Raw genomic sequence first — 21,741 nt, 5'->3', positions numbered from 1 at the left:
GCCAGGCCCACCTTTTTCACCTGAAGCCCAACCCTCACTTGCTACCTGGCTCCAACTTCCTTCAAGTAAAATTTAAGTTCCCCTTGCCTTAGTCAGCCATCTTTGATCTGGCTTCTATTAACTTGTTCTACCTTTTGTCCTTTTTTTTTTTTTTTTTGAGGCGGAGTCTTGCTTTGTCGCCCAGGCTGGAGTGCAATGGCACGATCTTGGCTCACTGTAACCTCCGCCTCCTGGGTTCAAGCTATTCTCTTGCCTCAGCCTCCTGAATAGCTGGAATTACCGGCGCCCACCGCTGCACCCAGCTAATTTTTGTGTTTTTAGTAGAGACAGGGTTTCACCGTGTTGGTCATGCTGGTCTCAAACTCCTGACCTCAGGTGATCTGCCCACCACGGCCTCCCAAAGTGCTGGGATCACAGGCATGAGCCACCACGCCCGGCCGTTCTACCTTTTGTCTTATCACATGCTAGGAATTGACCTTTTTAGTTTTGCCATGAAGTTGCTCCTCACCATTTATAAAAATGCCTGCTATTCGTAGTATAAAATACCATATGTCCGTAATGTGCCCCTTTTTTGTTGCTACTACTATGTGCAATCTTGCAAAATATTTGCTTGTTTTCAGTCATCTCAAAAGAACTAGCTCTTTGTTTTGTTCATATTCTTTTGGCACTTTTTCTGTTTTATTTCTGTTGCCTTTATTTCTTCCCTGCTACTTTATTTGAATATTTTTCCCCATGGTTTTAAGTGATTGGCTCATGAATTTTTAGTCTTCTTTTCCAATGTAAGCAAGCATTTAAGGATTTGATTTTCCATCTAAGTACTATTTTAGCTGCATTCCATACATTTTAATTTATAGTAGTTTCATTATCTTTCTGTTCTAATTAGTTATTACTTAGAGTGTGCATTTAAAGTTCACTGTGTAGCCTTGGCAACATAGCAAGACCCTGTCTCTACAAAAATAAAAATAAAAAAATTAGCTGGGCGTAGTGGCATGTACCTATGATCCCAGCCACAGGAGAGGCTGAAGCAGGAGAATTGCTTGAGCCCAGGAATTTGAGGCTGTAGTGAGCTATGATGGCGCCACTGCACTCCAGCCTGGACAATAGAATAAGACCCTGTCTCTAAGAAAAAAAAAATTTTTTTTTTTTTTGAGACCGAGTCTCGCTCTGTTGCTCAGGCTGGAGTGCGGTGGCGCGATCTCGGCTCACTGCAAGCTCCGCCTCCTGGGTTCACGCCATTCTCCTGCCTCAGCCTCCCGAGTAACTGGGACTACAGGCACCTGCCACCATGCCTGGCTAAGTTTTTTGTATTTTTAATAGAGATGAGGTTTCACCATGTTAGCCAGGATGGTCTTGATCTCCTGACTTCGTGATCTGCCTGCCCACTTTGGCCTCACAAAGTGCTGGAATTACAGGCGTGAGCCACTGCACCCAGCATAAATTTTTTTTAAAGCTCCAAATGTATAGGGAGTTTAAAATTATCCTTTTCCAGCCTGGCCAAGATGGTGAAACCCCATCTCTACTAAAAATACAAAAATTAGCCAGGTGCGGTGGCAGGCACCTGTCATCCCAGCTACTTGGGAGGCTGAGGCAGGAGAATTGCTTGAACCCGGGTGGCAGAGGTTGCAGTGAGCCAAGATTGTGCCACCACACTCCAGCCTGGGGGACAGAGTGAGATTCCGTCTTAATAAATAAATAAATATAAATGAAATTATCTTTTGTTACTAATTGCTGGCATCCATGGATGTTCTCTGTTAGGATTCTGGGGGGTTTTTTGTTTGCTTGTTATTTGAAGTCAATTCCCAGTCCTTACACTTTTCCCTGAACCTCTTTTTGCTCCTCTCTCTCCTTTCTTTCTTTCTTTCTTTTTTTTTTTTTTTTTTGAGATGGAGTCTCGCTCTGTCGCCCAGGCTGGAGTACAGTGGCCGGATCTCAGCTCACTGCAAGCTCCGCCTCCCGGGTCTACGCCATTCTCCTGCCTCAGCCTCCCAAGTAGCTGGGACTACAGGCGCCCGCCACCTCGCCCGGCTAGTTTTTTGTATTTTTTTAGTAGAGACGGGATTTCACCGTGTTAGCCAGGCTAGTCTCGATCTCCTGACCTCGTGATCCGCCTGTGTCGGCCTCCCAAAGTGCTGGGATTACAGGCTTGAGCCACCGCGCCTGGCCTCTCTTTCTGTCTGTCTGTCTGTCTGTCTGTCTGTCTCTCTCTCTCTCTCTTTCTTTATGAATAAGACGGAGTCTTGCTCTGTCACTCAGGCTGGAGTGCAGTGGTGCGATCTCGGCTCACTGCAACCGCTGTCACCTGGGTTCAAGCAATTATCCTGCCTCAGCCTCCCGAGTAGCTGGGATTATAGGCACGTGCCACTGCACCTGGCAAATTTTTGTATTTTTAGTAGAGTCAGGGTTTCACCATGTTGGCCAGGCTTGTCTTGGACTCCTGACCTCGAGTGATCTACCTGCCTTAGCCTCTCAAAGTGCTGGGATTGCAGGTATGACCCACTACACCTGACCTCTTTTGTTCTTTGGACAGGGTGCCAGCTCTGCTGCTTCTTAGTCTTCTCCCATGGTGTTTCTCTACGGGGAATACACACCCCTCCCACTGCAAAACCTTGTCCTGTATTAGGCTGACTCCTACCCTCCATCAGTTCTCTTGCCCAGGGAGCCCTTGCCTTGCCTGGCTCCTGCTGTGGCTCACAGTACCCTTCGCGTTCCTCTCTCAAGCACTACACTGTATCGTTATTTATTTTCTCTGTGACTTCCCCAAGAGGCTGAGCTCCAGGAGTGCAGGCCCAAGTCGGTTTTAGCCACTGCCATTTCCCCAGTATTGGCATGGGCGTGAAAAGAATGCTTGTTGAGTTAATGATTAAGGAGAGGCTCTCTTCCTGGGCCTCCCACAGGTCCTCATCAGCATGGTGTACCTGCCGGAGGCCATGCCAGCCTCCTTCCAGGCCATCTACACCCCTGTGGAGTCAGCAGGCACAGAAGCCCAGATCAAGCACCTGGCTCGGCTCATGGCCACACAGATGACAGCTGCCGGACTGGGACCAGGTGAGTGTGTCCTGGCCCTAACCTGGGCCAGGGGTTGGCACTTGTGGCTTCTGGGTTCTCCTTACTGGAAGAGCACCTCCTTGTGGTGCAGATGAAAATCATGTGGGAGCTAAGGTGTAGATAATGACAGGTACCACAGATAGATGGCTCAGTGTTTTTAAGTCCTGGGCTTTGAAATCCAACAGACCTGGGTTTGAGGTTTGAGTTGAATCAGATCTCATCCACTTAATAGCTGTATAACTTTGGTCAAGTTAGCTAACCTCTCCGAGCTTCATAGTTTTACCCCGTTTTAACAGTACTATTAATGTATAATACACATAAGTATAATGCAGAACTCTTTTAACTATAGACCTTAGTGAATTTTCACAAAGTGAACACACCAGTGTAACCATCACCCAGATCAAGACACAGGTTAAATATCCCTTATTGAAAATGCTTGGGGCCGGAAGTGTTTCAGATTTCACACCTTTGCATTTGGAATATTTGCATGTACATGATGAAGTATCTTAGGGATGAGACCCAAGTCTAAACATGAAATTCATTTATGTTTCTTATACGCATAGTTCAAAGGTAATTAGATATAATATTTCTTTTCTTTTTTTTTTTTCCTTTGAGACAGAGTCTCCCTCTGTCACCCAGGCTGGAGTGCAGTGGCGCAGTCTCAGCTTATTACTGCAACCTCTACCTCCCAGGTTCAAACGATTCTCCTGCCTCAGCCTCCCGAGTAGCTGGGACTGCAGGTGCCCGCCACCACACCTGGCTAGTTTTTTTGTTTTTTTTGTTTGTTTGTTTGTTTGTTTGTTTTTTGAGACGAAGTCTCGCTCTGTCGCCCAGGCTGGAGTGCAGTGGCGCCATCTTAGCTCACTGCAAGTTCCACTTCCCGGGTTCACACTATTCTCCTGCCTCAGCCTCCCGAGTAGCTGGGACTACAGGCACCGGCCACCATGCCTGGCTAATTGTTTGTATTTTTAGTAGAGGTGGGGTTTCACCGTGTTAGCCAGGATGGTCTCGATCTCCTGACCTCGTGATTCACCCACCTCAGCCTCCCAAAGTGCTGAGATTACAGGCATGAGCCACTGCACCCGGCCCTAGTTTTTTGTATTTTTAGTAGAGACGGTTTCACCGTGTTCACAAGGATGGTCTCCATCTCCTGACCTCGTGATTTACCCACCTCAGCCTCCCAAAGTGCTGGGATTACAGGTGTGAGCCACTGTGCCCGGCCCTAGTTTTACCTATTCTTGAACTAAACTAAGATCACAAAGTCTGGCTTCTCTGGCTTACCGTACGGTTTTTTGTGGTTTTTGTTTGTTTATTTTTAGTTATTTATTATTTATTTGAGAAGGAGTTTTGCTCTTGTGGCCCAGGCTGGAGTGCAGTGGCACTTTCTTGGCTCACTGCAACCTCTGCCTCCTGGATTCAGGTGATTCTGCTGCATCAGCCTCCCCGAGTAGTTGGGATTATAGGCACCCGCTGCCACCATGCCCGGCTAATTTTTTTTTTGCTTTTTTTTTTTGTTTTGAGACGGAGTGTTACTCTGTTGCCCAGGCTGGAGTGCAATGGCATGATCTCGACTCACTGCAACCTCTGCCTCCCGGGTTCAAGTGATGATTATCCTGCCTTCCAAGTAGCTGGGATTACAGGCATGCGCCATCACACCTAGCAGATTTTTTTTTTTTTTTTTTTTTTGCATTTTTTGTTGAGATGGGTTTCACCATGTTGGCCAGGATGGTCTTGAACTCCTGACCTCAGGTGATCCACTCTCCTCGGCCTATTAAAGTGCTGGTATTACAGGCGTGAGCCACCACGCCCAGCCTACTGTACATTTTTGAGATTCTTCCATGTTGTCGTGTGAGGTGCTAGTTGGTTTTTTTTATTGCTTAGTAGTATTCTGTGACATGAATATACAATCATTGTTTTATCCACACCGGTATTGATGGACCTGTGGCTTCTTTCGCGTTTTTGGCCATTGGAAATAAAGCTGCTGTGAATGTTTGTGTCCAGTTCTCTTCATGTACGCATGCTGTCATCTGTCTTGAGCATATACCAAGGAGTGGAACCACTGGGTCATAGGGTGTGATCAGTGCTATAAAAACTGCTGCAGGCTGGGTGTGGTGGCTCACACCTGTAGTCCCAGCACTTTGGGAGGCTGAGGTGGGTGGATCACCTGAGGTCAGGAGTTTGAGACCAGCCTGGCCAACGTGGCGAAACCCCGTCTCTACTGAAAATACAAAAATTAGCTGGGCATGGCGGTGGGCGTCTATAATCCTAGCTACTCGGGAAGCTGAGGCAGGAAAACGGCTTGGACCCAGGAGGCGGAGGCTGCAGCGAATCAGAATCAAGCCACTGCACTCCAGCCTTGGTGATGGAGCAAAACTGTCTCCAAATAAAAAAACAGATGAGGGCTGGGCACAGTGGCTCATACCTGTAATCCCAGCACTTTGGAAGGCCAAGGCAGGAGGATCCCTTGAGCCCAGGAGTGCAAGACTAACTTGGGCAACATATGGAGACCTCATCTCTACAAAAAAATACAAACATTAGCTAGGTATGTTGGCATGTGCCGGTAGTCCCAGCTAGTTGGGAGGCTGAGAGGCTGAGGCAGGAGGATTGCTTGAACCCAGGAGGTCGAGGCTGCAGTGAGCCCTGATTGCACCACTGTACTCCAGCCTGGGTGACAGAGTGACACCCAGTCTCAAAACAAAAACTGCTCATCATGTTTCCAAAGAGTCTGTAGCATTTGCTGCTCCCTCCAGCAATTAGTGGCATTTCTAGTTTGAGCCTCATTTGTACTGAAAAGTGGGGATAAAAAGAGTACCCACTCCAGGACAGTGTTGTGTGGATTTAAACAAGGTTTTGTGTGTACAAGGCTCAGAACAGAGCCGGGCACATAGGAGGTCCTCGGGTTGGAGCTGGTGGGTCTCACACACTGGGTGTCCGTTTGCTGCCTCCCCCTCAGGTGTAGAGCAGACCAAACAGTGCAAGGAGGAGCCCAAGGAGGAGAAGGTGGTGAAGACAGAGAGTGTCCTGATCAAGCGGCGCCTGTCAGCCCAGGGCCAAGCCATCTCGGTGGTGGGCTCCCTGAGCTCCATGTCCCCTCTGGAGGAAGAGGCACCACAGGCCAAGAGGAGGCCAGAGCCCATTATCCCTGTCACTCAGCCCCGGTGAGTCCTCTTCTGGGTGCTAAGGCAGGACAGGAGCCCTGCCCAGCCGTGTGTGTGTGTGTGTGTGTGTGTGTGTTGTGTGTGTTGTGTGTGTGTTGTGTGTGAGAGGCAGACAGAAGGAAGTCTGGACTGGCCGTCTGTGTGTGTGTGTATGTGTGTGTGTGTGTGTGTGGGGTGTGTGTGTGGTGTGTGTGTTGTGTGTGAGAGGCAGACAGAAGGAAGTCTGGACTGGCCGTGTGTGTGTGTGTGTGTGTGTGTGTGTGTGTGGGGTGTGTGTGTGGTGTGTGTTGTGTGTGAGAGGCAGACAGAAGGAAGTCTGGACTGGGTTCTTCCTGACTCCCGAGTCACTGCCATAACCACTAAGCCTTTGCTGTTTTCCTTCCTGTAAAAAAACAAAAACAAAAACAAACCCTTTTTTATGTCTAAAATTGGGATAACGATAGTATCTTTCGTGTAAGGATCAAAGAAGAATTAAATTAGTTCGTGGTGATGGTGACGGTTAGACAACTAGATTAGATAACTTGAGTGAAAGTGATTGTGATTGTCAAGCATTTTGCATGGTTTTGATGTGTAGTAAATGCTACTGGCTGTCACCATCATTGTCCCCATTATTACCTCCCTTACACACCACAAAATCCAGCCAGTCCCGGCCACCCAAGTCTTTTTTTTTTTTTTTTTTTTTTGAGACGGAGTCTCGCTCTGTCACCCAGGCTGGAGTGCAGTGGTGTGATTTCCGCTCACTGCAAGCTCCGCCTCCTGGATTCACACCATTCTCCTGCCTCAGCCTCCCGAGTAGCTGGGACTACTGGTGCCCGCCACCTCGCCCAGCTAATTTTTTGTATCTTTAATAGAGACGGGGTTTCACCATGTTGGCCAGGATAGTCTCGATCTGACCTCGTGATCTGCCCGCCTCAGCCTCCCAAAGTGCTGGGATTACAGGCGTGAGCCACCACGCCCGGCCCCAAGTTTTACTAACACAGCTGAGCAGGATCTGCTACCCTCCGAGCTCTCTGCTACCCTTACCCCTCCTCCAGTCGTGCCTACAAGCAGGTTCCCACCTAAGGGCCTTTGCCTGGAGAGCTGGTCCCCCAGACATTTGTGTATCTTGTCCCTGCCTCCATTCAGATCCCCACTTACAGAAGCCTTTCCTAAGACACTCTCTGCAAAACCACAATAACATCCTCTTCCTTCCTCTTACCCACCGCCTCACCATGCCTCAGAGACACAGGAATTGGAGAGGCAGCAGGGGGATGGGGGCCATCTCTGTGGCCTACCTAGTCCTTGAAGTTGGGAGAGTCACCAGACAGGCCTGTGCTGCAGTCTGGGCCCCTGCATCTCTGTCACTGCTCTTCCACGTAGGCTGGCAGGCGCCGGTGGGCGCAAGAAAATATTCCGTCTCAGCGACGTGCTGAAGCCCCTGACTGATGCCCAGGTGGAAGCCATGAAGCTGGGCGCTGTGAAGCGGATCCTGCGGGCTGAGAAGGCTGTGGCCTGCAGCGGGGCAGCCCAGGTGTGCCCCTGCCACCCCCCACCCCATCCTTCCAGTCCCTCTACCCAAGCGTCTACCTCACATCCAGCACAGAGTCTGGCCCCGGCATCAAACCTCCCTGGCTGTGGACCCCAGCTCTGCTGCCACAGCCGCTTCTCCAGATCACTCCCATCCTCCATAAAACAGAGACGGCAGCGGCAGCTCCCCCCGGGTGACAAGGAGGAAACGTGCCATGCACACAGGCGCTCAGGTGCACACGGCGGGTGCCGGGAGGCCTCTGCAAGTGAGGGCTGCTCTTGTGGTCTTGGTTCTTCACGGTTGTTAACATTCTTACTGTTACTATTTAGCTTTAAAAATATACCTAGTTCTCAGTCCTGATTCTGCCACTTGCTGGCACTGTTACCTTCAAAGAATGGGGAAAAGTGACTTTTTTCCCATTCTGTGAAGTTAATTTTTGATTAGCTAGTAGTATAGGAACGTACTCCCTGAGCTGAAAAATATTTCTGGGGAATCCAGATCCAGTACTCTCTTCCGTGGCCATCACCTGCACCCCATCCCCCTCTCCGAAGGTGACAAAGGCACAAATGAGGGGAATCTTTGAGGATCTTTTTCTGTGCACTTAAGTACATGGGTGCTGCTCCTAGAAACTCGTTTTTATCCTGTGATGATTGATCCCCACCCTGGCACCCCCACCCCCTGCCACACAAATGGGACCTTCCTGGGCATAAGGGTCCTTGACTGGCCTTCCTCACTTCACTCCGTGTCTGCTCTGGGAGTTCCTGTGCCTGGGTGGGAGGAGTCGCAGGGCACCAATGCAGAGTCCCTGGATTGCCCACCCTACACTGACATGCTGGCTCGCCCTCCCACCAGGTCCGCATAAAGATCCTGGCCAGCCTGGTGACACAGTTCAACTCGGGCCTGAAGGCGGAGGTCCTGTCCTTCATCCTGGAGGATGTGCGGGCCCGCCTGGACCTGGCCTTCGCCTGGCTCTACCAGGAGTACAACGCCTATCTGGCCGCGGGTGCCTCAGGCTCCCTGGACAAGTATGAGGACTGCCTTATCCGCCTGCTGTCCGGCCTGCAGGAGAAACCAGACCAGAAGGATGGGTGAGGGGGCTGACCCTGCACCCTCCTGTCCCCACGAGGCCCCCTCTTCTGGTGCTGCTCTCCCTTTCTGATTCTGACCACCTCCCTCTTCATCACCCCCCGAGTCAGTCCTTCTCGAGTCCATCCCAAGTCTTCTCTCCTCCTTCCCCCTCTGGAGGCACGTTCAAGGTTGTAGTTTTGCATGTGAGCTGCAGGTCGCACTCCCTGAGCTGTTCCCCAGCTCTGCCACTTGCTCTGAGCATGGTTTGAGTGGCTTTGTCACTCCCCCTGTGTGTCATTTTCCCATCTGTAAATAACAGTACTCACCCATGGGCCTGGAGATAGACTTCTCTACACCCCATTTCCTACCTGAGTTGGTTCTGTAGCTTCCTCCCTGTCCGTGGCCTCCAGCTTACTCATCTGTCCTCCACACAGCAGCTCCGGGAACACTTTGTTATATAAATCCTTTTATTACTTCCCCACGAGGAACCTTCCATGGTTCTCCATTGCTCTTAGGATAAAGCACAGCCTCCTTACTGTGACCAGTGAGGCGTTATGTTATTCACTCTCTTTGGCTTTACTCCCCGAACATTAGCCACATTGCCCTTCTGTCTGTTCCTCGAGTGTGCCAAGTTCAGGGCACTAGTGCTTCCTGTTCTGTCTGCCTGGAATGCCCTTCCCTCAACTGTGTGTGTGGTTGGCTCCTTCTCATCTACCAGTATACTCAAATGTAACTTCGAAGCAGCCTTTTGAGGCCACCATATCTAAAATACCCACACCCTTCTCCACCCGCCGTCATTCCCTCCCATTTTTATGTTCAATGAATAAAGTTAGGAATCCCTGTTTGACAAAAGGAAGAAATGAGTTTCAGAGAGGTGCAGCCTCTGCCTAGATCATCCAGCCGGCAGCTTTTGAACCCTGGTCTTTTCACTTCCAAAGCTTTATAACCAGGGGCTTGAACAAGCAACCCCTGAGGGAGGGCCTGCTGGCCCTGAGCTCCTACAATTCAGTAAGGCCTGGGAGCCAGGCGGCCTTTTCCTCTGCAGCCATGGCCCTCCCTCCATCTCTGGCAGGATCTTCACCAAGGTTGTGCTGGAGGCGCCCCTCATCACAGAGAGTGCCCTGGAGGTGATCCGCAAGTACTGCGAGGATGAGGTGAGGACAGGCCCTGGTCACTGCAGCCTGGGCCAAGGGACAGGGCTCTCCCCTGAGGATTCTGAAGGGCACACAGCCTAAACCTTGTGGCAAGGGGTTTCATGAGGGACCGGGCCGTTTTGTCAGAGGCAGTCAGGAGAGAGAGCCCAAAGGCACAGTCAGGTGGGCTGAGCTCAGGTCCCTTTCCTCTTGCTGCAGAGTCGCACCTACCTGGGCATGTCCACGCTTCGAGACCTGATCTTCAAGCGCCCGTCCCGCCAGTTCCAGTACCTGCATGTCCTTCTCGACCTCAGCTCCCATGAGAAGGACAAGGTGATCCCCTGCTCCACTTCCTGGCTGCCCTCAGCCTGCAGTTTGCAGAGGCCACCTGTATCCTGAGGAACCAACTCGTTCTTAGTCCGCCTGTGGTGGCCAGCACAGGCTCCTCGTGCAGCCCAGTCCTGTGCTGGGGCCTGAGGGCATTGCCCAGCAGGGGAGCCAGTGTGGCCTCAGCCAGCAGTGAGGACCCAGCATGCTCAGCAGCTGAGCAGAGCAGTGTGCAGCTGCGGAGCCCTGGGGAGGGAGGGGCCGACCATCTGGTGGTGGGGTGGGCAGGGGAGGTGTTTCAAGGAAAGCTTCCTTCAAGAAGGGGAGATGTGGGCCGAGACCTGGAAAATGAATAGCTGGGTGTGCTCTAGACGAGGGGACAAATGTGCACATGCTGTGGTTGAGAGCGCCCTTGACCCATCCTTGCCTGCAGCCTTTTGCCCCAGCCCCTGCCTGGCAGCGTGTTTATTCATTCAGCAGACCTTCATTGCACACCCCTGGCCCTGGCCCTGGCCCTGGCCCTGGCCCTGGCCCTGTGCTGCTGCTGGGATCAGAGTGCCCAGGACCAGCCCCTACCCTCACAGGTCCCGGCAGATAATATCTGAGTGAAACAGTGTTTAGCTGGCAGTAGGCGTTCTAGGGAGACTTGGCAGGGAGTGGCACTTTTAAGGAACTGAGATCTCCCTCTGCTTGGAGCTTGGTGAGCAAGGCAAGGAGCAGTGACGGGCAGATGGGCTGGAAAGACGGGCAGATGGGCTGGAGAGGCAGGCAGCGAGGTGGTGCTGTGGGTCCGGCCCTGGCCGGGATATCTGCCTCCTGCACTGGGGACCAGCTCTGGGCCCTGGTAGCAGCTGGGCTGCCCCTTCTCAGGCTCGGGTCTGTTTTCACATGAGTGTTGCCACACTCGCAGGAATAGCTGTTCTTCCTCTTCCCTCTTCCCTGACCCTGCCCTTCTCCATCTTCCTCCTCAGGTGCGCTCCCAGGCCCTGCTGTTCATCAAACGCATGTATGAGAAGGAGCAGCTGCGGGAGTATGTGGAGAAATTTGCCCTCAACTACCTGCAGCTCCTGGTGCACCCCAACCCACCGTCTGTGCTGTTTGGAGCTGACAAAGACACAGGTTGGGCGCAGGTCATCAGATGCATATTGAGTGCTGCTGTGTCCGCGCTCTGGTCGCTGCGAGCAGAGGGGCTGAGTGGGGAAGCCACCCAGACACCAGTGACGGGAACGGGCAGGGCTGGGACAGCCACCTGGGGGCTGTGGGAGTCAGGGTAGGGGCATCTGACCTAGCCTAGGGGGTCAGGGAGAGAGATCTGGCGGACGAGGAGAGCCAGCCATCGGTGGGGCCCCAGGAAGGACCAGGCAGGGTCATCTCAGGCAGGTTCCCTCAACAGAGCCTTGGGTCCCCCAGGATTACAGACAGGTAGACTCAGACCCCGAGTAAATGGACCCTTAAATGGGAAGTCTTGGGGCCATGATAGGGCAGCACGGGAGGCCTGGCCCAGGTGCCAGGAAGCATTCCCAGGAGACGCACAGCCTTCGGGAGGCCCAGAGTCTGAGCAGGTGCTGTGGACCAGGCAGAAAGGAGGGCGGATGCAAAGGCAAAGAGACCAGGGCCTTCGGGACTGTTAGAAGGGGTGTGTGACCACCATGGAGGGCAGCAGGGCAGCAGCAGGCCGGGGCCACCCCATGCAACACCTGGCAGCCACTGGGAGGCAGCGAGCCGGGGGTTTATTCTGAGGCTACAGGGCGTGGCTGGGCTTGGAGGTGGAGAGGGACAGGGTCAGGATCGCACTCAAAGATCCTTCTAATTGCCTTGTGTGTTGGCAGTCGGGGAAGGCTGGAGGTAGGAAGTCCTGGTCCCACCCCATTTCCCTGCCCTAGAACAATTAGCTCCCCAGCCCCGGCTCCCTTCTCTGCCCTCCCTGGCTCCACTGCCCAAGAAGGGACAGTTACTGAGGGTCCGAGGGGGTTGGAGAAGAGTGTGGGCCAATCCGACGCCGCTCCTGCCCTGTCAGAGGTGGCAGCGCCCTGGACGGAGGAGACAGTGAAGCAGTGTCTCTACCTCTACCTGGCTCTCCTGCCTCAGAACCACAAGCTGATCCACGAGCTGGCGGCCGTGTACACTGAAGCCATCGCCGACATCAAGCGGACGGTGCTGAGGGTCATCGAGCAGCCGGTGAGGGCCCTGAGCCCACCAGGCCCTGCCCACCCACAGGCAGGGCTGTGTCCCCAGCTCCAGCTCTTCCCCAACCTGCTCCACCTCAGAGTGTGCCAAGCCCAAAGGGTGGTCACCCCGGGTCGACCCAGGCTGTGTAGCTTGCGGGCGGTCCGCATGTCACTCATCAGTTCCTGAGGAAACGTCAGAGTGGCTCAGCAGTTAGGAGCCTAGAGCTGGATAGAGCTGGGTTCGTGTTCACTTGTCACTTTCTCACTGCGACCTCGGGCCTGTCAGTAAAACTAGGGAAGACATTCCAGTCCCTCCACGCTGATGCAAGGAGTCCATGAACTCAGGCACATAAACCTCTGTGTCACTGTCACTGTTTATGAGCTGACCTTCCCGGTGTTGCTAATGGGACTCTTTAGCTGTCATTACATAGACATAAGTCCTTCCCACCTCTCTCTCTGGAGCCACAGGGCTGCCCACAGGAGAAGCAGCTCAGTGACAGACTGTCACCTGAGATGAGAAGGTCTGCACTTCAGTTTGCAGCAGGGTTTGAAACCACTTTTTTTCTTTCTGCCCCTGACATTTTTGGATTACCGAACATTTTCATGATAAATGGGAGAGAGAACTGTATGTTAATCCCCACCTATCTGCCATTTGGGTTCAGTGGGGCCCTTACCTGGAAAATGGGGATAACAGGCTTGTAGTCAGGAGGAAACATTTTTAGCCCCATTCCCAAGGTGAGCCAACTGTGGAAAAGTGATCTCACTTTGCAGAAAAGTGATCCTGTGGGGCTGTGAGCTTCCCGAGGGCAGAGACATTCGGTTTTAGTCAGGAGCGTAAACGTTCCTGGGCGAAGGTGGAGCCTGGCCCCAGCTCCTGTGTTTGGCGTTCACCATGGGGCAGGCTCAGGAAGCAGCAGCAGGTGGAGCCTGGTCTGGGCTCACAGCCAAGCCAGCCGCGCATGAGAAACCAAGTCACGAAGCGGGTGGGTGTGGGTGGAGCCAGAAACATCTTTACCAGTGAGTGAAGCACAGGGTAGGCATTCGAGGTCAGGTCAGGTCTGAGCCACACAGGAGTGGCCTGCTGGAGGACAGCCCAGCCAGGGCTGGGAGCTGGAGCAGGCCACATCCGGAGAGGCTGCAGGGAGAGGCCGAGGTTTCTCTGACCTCTCCCACCCTTCCCTACCTTTCCCCCACCCTCCAAACCCTGTCACCAGTCTCACCCTGAGCCCCAGCATTTCCCGCAGCCACCCTGCCGGCAGCACCTGAGCCTTCCCTAAGCTCTCACCCTGGGTGTGGTCATCCCTGTCTCTGCCTCTAGATCCGAGGAATGGGCATGAACTCCCCGGAGCTGCTCCTGCTGGTGGAAAACTGTCCCAAGGGGGCAGAGACACTGGTCACACGATGTCTACACAGCCTCACAGACAAAGGTGACCCTGGAGACCCCCACCTTTCATGCTTTCCTCCCTTTCCTTAGCCTTCCCCGGGTCCTGGGAATCCGAGCCACTGGGTCCCCAGATGGTCGTACCTCTTGTGGGTCTTTGCCTGTCCTAGGGCCTCAGTTTCTCCATCTGGAACAGTGTGGTGCTAATTGCACGTGAGCAGCCAAGGGTGAAAAGTTTTGCTGTGAAGTTGCCATACATTCCCTCACACCCGCCTGCTTCTCTTTCCTGGGTGCCCACCCTCCCCCACGCTCCCCTCTGCCTCCAACTCGGTGCCTCCTGCTGCTTCCATGCAGTCCCACCCTCCCCGGAGCTGGTGAAGCGGGTCCGGGATCTCTACCACAAGCGACTGCCAGACGTTCGCTTCCTCATCCCGGTGCTCAATGGGCTGGAGAAGGTATGGAGCCGGAGGCCCGTCTGTACCTGCTACCTGGGACATGTGGGACCGGGAGGGGCAGGGCAGCATGTTGCAGAAGCGGTTGAGCGAGAGGCATATAGCAGAGGGCAGAAGACACCTTGTCTGTGGTCAGAAGTCGTGGAAGCCGCTGGCACCTGTGTACCCTGGAAATGCAGAGCAGCTCCTGGACTCATTTGCATGGGCACCCGGGTGCCCGTGGCTCTGCTGCTTCCTCCTCTACCTCAAGCGGGTCCCTTCCCCTCTTTGAGACTCGCTTTTCTTCTCTGTGAGACAAGGATTAGGATGTGACATGCAAGGGACTCAGATGGGGTGAGAGCTGGGGAGAAAGCTCTGTCCTGAGGGTGTGGTGAGGGTAGGAGGGGCTCAGTGAGCCAGAGCTTGCCCTCAGCTCCCCAGGGCGAGCAGAAGGGGTGGCTTGTCTAGAAGGGAAGTGAGGGTGTATCTGACTTAACCCCCACCCCACCGCCTTCTCCCTGTAGAAAGAGGTGATCCAGGCCCTGCCTAAACTCATCAAACTCAACCCCATCGTGGTGAAGGAAGTCTTCAACCGCCTGCTGGGCACCCAGCATGGTAGGTGATGCAGCCTCCTCCCCACCAGGAGGCCCACCCACCCAGGTGCTGGGGCAGGAGGCAAGCTGCAGGCACCCCCCTCGGGGAGAGGGGCCACATCCCGCTCCCTGGGACACCAGCTGTACTGGACATTTCCATGTGTCCCGGAGCTCCCAGGCCACCCTCCGGGATGCTTGGATGATGGTTTCATTCACAGCAGGGACAAGACTGTGGAGCTGGGGCCGGAGGCTCCAGCAGCGTCTCCCCTTCTGGGATCTGGCCACACCGCAGCCCCTCTCAGGCCCGGCTGTAGTCTGGCCCCTCCTCAGATCTTGCCTGAATCCCTCAAGCTGTGGGCTAGGGGCATTTTGTTTTGACACAGTCAAAAAGAAACAAAACTTTCAACTTAGAAAAACTAGCAAGTAAAGTAGAAGGGATTCTTTGCCCCTCACCCCAGTGGTTGGAGCTAAAGACAGAATGGAGGATGTCTGTTCCACGCAGACAGACCTGGTGCTTTAAAACACACACATAGATGGCTCTGGGACCATCAAAAGAGCAGCAGCAAAGAGCCACCCCACCAGCCTCCTCCCTCCACTCCCCCAGGCCCCACACAGCTGAAGGCTCCAGCCACTGTGGAAGGCTGCAGCCTGGCTTCATCTTGTCCTGTGCCGCAAATGCCCATGAGCCCCTGTGCCGCGTTAGAGTCTGTTGGGGACCACACCATGAGGTGGTCCTACCCTACCCTCGCGGGTGCACAGCCCAGAGGCAGAGAGACCCAGCTGTGCCACACACTACCCAGGGTGGGAGCCCAGGATGGGGAGGAGCACACGGTGGCAACCGTAGGCTGCCCGAGGGCTGCTGCTACCTTCGGTGTCCTCTTTTTATGTTGTCAGTGACTTCCCCTGTTTCAGCCCTGAAAGCAGAGGGCACCTCATCTTTGCTCCCAGCTGCCCCGATCTGGGGAACTCAGACCCATCTCTTATGCGTCCGTACTGTCTCCCCCACCCTTTCTCCCACCCGCTGCAGGTGAGGGAAACTCAGCCTTGTCCCCACTGAACCCTGGAGAGCTCCTGATCGCATTACACAACATCGACTCTGTGAAGTGCGACATGAAATCCATCATCAAAGGTGAGGTGCTTCCCCCAACTCCAGTGGCCTGGCCCCTGCAATGCCAGGGGCAGGACCTCAGTCACCTACATGCCCCCACTGGAATCTGCCAAGTCAAAGACTGCCACTCACAGCCCCACCTCAGAGCTCTGGAGAGCCACCTCCCTCCCTCCTTTACCTGCCTCCTCCTCCCTCCCTCCCTCCTTCTTTTCCTTCCTTCCTCCCAGGTTTTACCCTTTACAACCCAACTTTTTCTGCCTCTGTCTAAGGCACTCTGATGTACCTGCTGTGCACTGGTACACAGTGGGCCTAAAGCAGTCAGGGGTAGCCCAACCCCTAGCCCTGAGGAATAGAAGGAAGCAGGGCGCACCATGAGTGGTAATCAGAGGCTTAGAGGCGCAGCAGCAGGGCAGACCCAGGGCTCCATGGCACTTGTGGCCTAGGGTAGATGAGGCAGGAGAGCTTGCCTCCAGGGCGGCAGGGTTGGCGACGAACTGACTGGCTCACGATGGCCCCCCACTCACTGAGCACTCTGCTCTGGGCTCTCCCTGAAGGCCTACAGACCTGAGCCTGCTGGTCCGCCACTTGGTGAGTATGTTCATTTCCATTGTGTAGACAGGAAATGGAGGCTCCAGAGAGGTTAGGTGACTTACTCAGGGCCGCGCAGAAGCTAAGTGGTGTAGTGGAAAAAACAGAATCTGAAGTTAAACGGACCTGGGTGGGAATCCCAGCTCTGCCGGTTCCGCGACGGAGGACCACCTCCCCTGAGAGCGCCTGCCCCTCCACTCCTCCTGAGCGAGGTTTCTGGGCCAGGAGCCATCCAGAGCTGGACACCCTCACTGTCGCCCTCTCTACTCAGAAGACTGCTGTCCTTTGATTTCTCTTCTCACCCTCAGACAGGAAAGGGCTTCCTCTCTGTGCCGCTTACTTTCGTGTTCTAGCTTGAAACGGTGTTTCAGTGACTTACTTCCTAACCTTCCTCTGCAAGTTTTCTTTTTTTTTTTTTTTTTTTTTTTGAGACGGAGTCTCGCTCTGTCGCCCAGGCTGGAGTGCAGTGGCCGGATCTCAGCTCACTACAAGCTCCGCCTCCCGGGTTCACGCCATTCTCCTGCCTCAGCCTCCCGAGTAGCTGGGACTACAGGCGCCCGCCACCTCGCCCGGCTAGTTTTTTGTAGTTTTAGTAGAGACGGGGTTTCACTGTGTTCACCAGGATGGTCTCGATCTCCTGACCTCGTGATCCACCCGTCTCGGCCTCCCAAAGTGCTGGGATTACAGGCTTGAGCCACCGCGCCCGGCCCCTCTGCAAGTTTTCTCAGAAACTTTTAAGGTCAAGAGAGGAGCTTACAGAAATATCAAACCCGCATTAAAACCCAGGAGGCCCCAAGGCCTCTCGTGGGAGACCCGCAGGGGGGAAAGATCTCCAGGCTCATAGGTCAGGGCTGTGGTCTTCACGTTCCCCGACCCCTTTGGTGATCTGAGGAAAGTTCTAGCCCAATCCCAGGACAGTATGCTCATATGAATTGCATACAGTTCGAGGGGGTTCACACATACACACACACACACCCCCCAAGACCATTTGTGGACCCAGATTAGAAGCCCTGAGGATCCTAGGCCCAGAAGAAAGGGCCTTGCCGGAGGCCACACAGGCCACCAAGAGCCAGGCCCCTGGAAGGGTCAGCGGGGGCCTACCCTATACCACCCTACCCTTTTCTTCCAACACAGCCAGGCCTGCACACTGCAGGCTAGACAACCTTCCAGCTGGTGTCCCCAGACCCAGCCCACGTTTTTCTCCACGGGCACCAGAATTCTTTCTGGTTGCACTCTAAGCTCCAGATCACAAAGTACAGTCCTTTTGTTGTGCACTGTTCACTCCCCCATAGACCACCCTGTTCCTCTGGGGAACTTGTCTATAACTAGACCCACTGCTGGTAGTCCAGCATTAAGAAAACTCAGCACCTCTGCTCACCCGTATCCATCCTGGGTAGTGCTGGGGACACAGGAAGGACAGCCCTAGCCCTGTCCCTCCAGGGCTTACAGTCCAGGGAAAGAGACAAGAAGTCCCTGGCCAGTAACAACTGAGGGGTGGCGTGGGACTGGGCAGCCCAGAGGGGCCACATAACCCAGCCTGGGTGTGGGACATCAGGGAAGACTTCCCAAAAAAGGGGACACTCAGGCTGAGACCAAGGAAGGCTGAGTAGGCGGCAGCAGCAGGAGACTGCAGGGACTGAGGGAGGTGCTCGCTGGCTGGTTCTGGACCTAGGAGACGAAAGAGGGGCCCTGGTCAAGAGAGGAGGTCAGGCTGTCGCCATCAGGAAAGGCGCCCCTGGGGTCTGCCCACAGGAGTCTCGCAGGCTGTGGTGGGAATTTGGCCTTGTTTCTTGAGGGTCTCTGGGAGGGGAGTCAGGTCTGAGCTTTCCAAAGCACCCTTCAGGCTGCTGTATGGAGAATGGATCAGAGGCTCAGGGGAGGCCCAGGTTGGGGGCCAGGGCAAAGCTGACAGGGAAGGAGGAGGGGAGGGCTGATTCTGGAGCCTTTAGGTGGTTGAGAGGGCAGGACCAGTGACCACCTGGCCCTGAGGAGGAGCAGGGGCTTCCTCGGTTTCTGACAGGCCCTTGCCTCCACTCTCTTCCCATTCAGCCGCCTCCCACCTGTCTACACCTCCCCCTCCCTTAGAGACCCCATCCCTGTTCTCTGTTAGCCTCAAGGATTTGGGGGGTTGGGGTGTTCTTCTGGCTCAATAAAGACTTCCTGGTTGACATTCACATGGCAAGTGGTGTTTGGGGAAGGGCTTCAAAGGCAGCTCCTGGGGCCTCCCATTAGCACAGTGGATTGGGGCATGGCCACCTACTGGGGAACAGACCCCCAGGGCCTGCCTTCGAGGATGCTCGTGCTGTGCCAACCCTCTGGGTCCTCCTGGTAGTGGCACTGGGTGTTGAGCTCATCGTATGCCCCGGCCCCAGCCGCCTCTTGTCCCTCCCTTCGCTATTACTCTACTGATTGTGCTCATAACCCCCACGCAGCCCTTTGCCTGGCACCCCCCCCCATCTTCCCAGCACCAGCGCAAGCCCTGTACCCTTGTCAGGACCGAGTGGGCAGTCCCTTGGCCCTCTGACAAGCTGGTCTGTGGACTGCTGTTCTCTCTGGAGGGGCTGGTGGAAGCCAATAGCTGCCTTCCCTCCCTGGCAGTGTTGGGGGGCCCTGCCACTCCCCCAGGGCTTAGCAACACATCTTTCCCAAGGTCGTCCTCCAAGTGAGGGGCCATGGGTTCCCTGTTCTACCCATTTTGGGGCTTCCTGGAGTTGGATGTCTTCTCCCTTGAATGAAGCCCGCAGGTTTTCCAAGGGCAGGGCTGCAGTGTGCCTTCTGCTGGGTGGGGGGAGTTTCCTGTCTCCCTCAGGGGCTTTAGAAGTCAAGGTTTTAGAAGTCTTCCCCTCACACGGGCAGACAGCAGGGCCAGGGCTCCCACCTCCCAGGGGGCAGCTGGGCAGAGAGGACAGGCCCACTCTCCGCCTCCTCGCAGCCACCAACCTGTGCTTTGCGGAGCGGAACGTGTACACGTCAGAGGTGCTGGCCGTGGTGATGCAGCAGCTGATGGAGCAGAGCCCCCTGCCCATGCTGCTCATGAGGACCGTCATCCAGTCCCTGACCATGTACCCCCGCCTGGGGGGCTTCGTCATGAACATCTTGTCCCGCCTCATCATGAAGCAGGTAACCCACCCCCGGCCACCCCGCCCCCAGGCTGCAGACGGCAGCAGACCTAACCAGCAGGCTTCTATCCTGCTTGCCCTCCCCTTCCCCTGACCCCAGAGGGAGCCTGGTGGAGGATGGCAGGCTCTGCTCTGCCTCCTTGCCAAGAAAATAGCGGAGTTCCAGGGTCTATGACTGGGCCAGCTCCCAGGTGATGAGGGAGGGCAGCTGGGTGGTAGGAGCTATGGTAACCCTCAAGGGGTGTGCACCCAGGAGAGGCATGGCTGCTTCTTACCCTCCACTGCTGTGTGCCCGGCCAGGATGCATCCCCGAGCTGAAAAATGGTCCAGTTTTTTAAGAAGTGCTAGAAATTTGGGCTTTAGAAATACGACAATGAGGCCAGGTGTGATGGCCCACACCTGTAATGCAACTCCTTGGGCGGCCGAGGCAGGAGGACTGCTTGAGCCCAGGAGTTTGGGGCTGCAGTAAGGAAGAAACGCGCCACTCACTGCACTCTAGCCTGGGCGACAGATGAAGACCGTGTCTCAAAAAAAAAAAAAAAAATAACGTGATGGAACAAAAAACCAAATCCCGCAGGGCTAATGTCGCCCCCTGGAGGCTGCCGTGAGAATGTACATGTGACCCGGGACAGGTCCTGGCACCGGCATTGACCTCCGCTGTTTAGCAGGGCTAATGTCGCCCCCTGGAGACTACCGTGGGAATGTCATGAGACGTGCTCCCGCAGCACTTAGCCTAGGCCTGGCCCAGGGGTAGCTCTGGTAAAAGGCGGCTCTGAGTTTTCTTCCACCCCCTTCCCAAGTTGCCCTCATGGTCCAGCCCGCTGGATCGGGAAGACAAAGGCCTCTGGAGGGAGGTCAGGGCTGCTTGTGGCCCATCCAGAGGAATCTTGGATGGTGGGATTTGGGCATGGTCTTGGCAAGGTCTTTCTCCCAGTGTCAAGGCGGGGGGACTGCCTGTGTGCCCCTCCCGACAGCTCCCTCCCTCCCTGGTTCAGGTGTGGAAGTACCCCAAAGTGTGGGAGGGCTTCATCAAGTGCTGCCAGCGCACCAAGCCCCAGAGCTTCCAGGTCATCCTGCAGCTGCCGCCCCAGCAGCTGGGAGCCGTCTTTGACAAGTGCCCTGAGCTCCGGGAGCCTCTGCTGGCCCATGTCCGCTCCTTCACCCCCCACCAGGTACCCTTCCCCCCACCCCGGGTGTGCGGTGGGCAGCCCCCTGGGTCCCTCCGGTTGGTGGGGACTGGATGGAGGTGGATACAAAAGGCCCTGCACTGCTAGGAGCTCTGGAGGGTTAGGGCCCCGGGACCTGAGGTGTGCAAGTGGGGTCTCTGTGCCAGAGCTGTCCCCAGCGCCCCCTTCCTGCTCTCCACCCAGCAAGCTCATATCCCTAACTCCATCATGACCATCTTGGAGGCCAGCGGCAAGCAGGAGCCAGAGGCCAAGGAAGCGCCTGCAGGGCCCTTGGAGGAGGTGAGGGCCCTGCAGCCCACCCATCTGGATCCTCAGACTCCCACCCCATACCCCAAGCCAGCAAGGCTCACCATGGCCACCCCTGCTCTGAGCCACCCGTCTCCCAGGGGATGCTCCTGCTGGAAGGGAGTTGGGGGTCTGGGAGACAACTGCCCCTTCCTCCCCATGCCCTTGGTGAACTCAAAGACCACCTCAGGGTGGTTCCTTCTCTTTCCCGCCGTCCTCTGAGCCACCCACCTCTGAGTTTCTGTGTGGCCCTCCCCACCCTCAGGACGACCTGGAGCCTCTGGCCTTGGCCCCGGCCCCGGCCCCCCGGCCCCCGCAGGACCTCATTGGCCTGCGGCTGGCCCAGGAGAAGGCCTTAAAGCGGCAGCTGGAGGAGGAGCAGAAGCTGAAGCCGGGAGGAGTGGGAGCCCCCTCTTCCTCCTCCTCCTCTCTCTCTCCCTCGGCCCGGCCGGGCCCGCCCCCGTCTGAGGAAGCCATGGATTTCCGGGAGGAGGGGCCTGAGTGCGAGACCCCGGGCATCTTCATCAGCATGGATGACGACTCAGGGCTGACCGAGGCCGCGCTGTTGGACTCTAGTCTCGAGGGCCCCCTATCCAAGGTAGGGAGAACAGCCTTCGCTGCGAAGGAGGAAGCCGGAGCTGGG

At 55.3% G+C, this 21,741-nt stretch overlaps 1 protein-coding gene across 12 annotated transcripts in view; it reads left to right on the top strand.

Annotated features, from left to right (window-relative positions):
• The window catches only part of SYMPK (symplekin scaffold protein), a 50,202-nt gene that overhangs the window by 28,107 nt on the left and 354 nt on the right, over window positions 1-21,741 (top strand). For 6 of the 12 annotated variants that reach the window (XM_077980439.1, XM_015124293.3, XM_077980440.1 and 3 more), the window contains 16 exons: window positions 2,895-3,045; window positions 5,999-6,203; window positions 7,563-7,713; window positions 8,563-8,798; window positions 9,851-9,932; window positions 10,131-10,244; window positions 11,210-11,357; window positions 12,256-12,416; window positions 13,725-13,833; window positions 14,142-14,242; window positions 14,743-14,833; window positions 15,839-15,940; window positions 19,440-19,627; window positions 20,622-20,798; window positions 20,997-21,092; window positions 21,364-21,696. In XM_077980439.1, the coding sequence (XP_077836565.1) occupies window positions 2,895-3,045; window positions 5,999-6,203; window positions 7,563-7,713; window positions 8,563-8,798; window positions 9,851-9,932; window positions 10,131-10,244; window positions 11,210-11,357; window positions 12,256-12,416; window positions 13,725-13,833; window positions 14,142-14,242; window positions 14,743-14,833; window positions 15,839-15,940; window positions 19,440-19,627; window positions 20,622-20,798; window positions 20,997-21,092; window positions 21,364-21,696 (2,445 nt within the window). Of the gene's footprint in view, window positions 1-2,894; window positions 3,046-5,998; window positions 6,204-7,562; window positions 7,714-8,562; window positions 8,799-9,850; window positions 9,933-10,130; window positions 10,245-11,209; window positions 11,358-12,255; window positions 12,417-13,724; window positions 13,834-14,141; window positions 14,243-14,742; window positions 14,834-15,838; window positions 15,964-19,416; window positions 19,658-20,600; window positions 20,852-20,959; window positions 21,191-21,321; window positions 21,697-21,741 lie in introns of all 12 variants that reach the window. The other 6 variants (XR_013409930.1, XR_013409932.1, XR_013409931.1 and 3 more) reach the window with 6 other exon arrangements.

This window comes from Macaca mulatta, chromosome 19 (assembly GCF_049350105.2).
Source record: "Macaca mulatta isolate MMU2019108-1 chromosome 19, T2T-MMU8v2.0, whole genome shotgun sequence".
Lineage (NCBI taxonomy): Eukaryota > Metazoa > Chordata > Mammalia > Primates > Cercopithecidae > Macaca > Macaca mulatta.
This window is presented reverse-complemented; position numbering and strand designations above follow the sequence as displayed.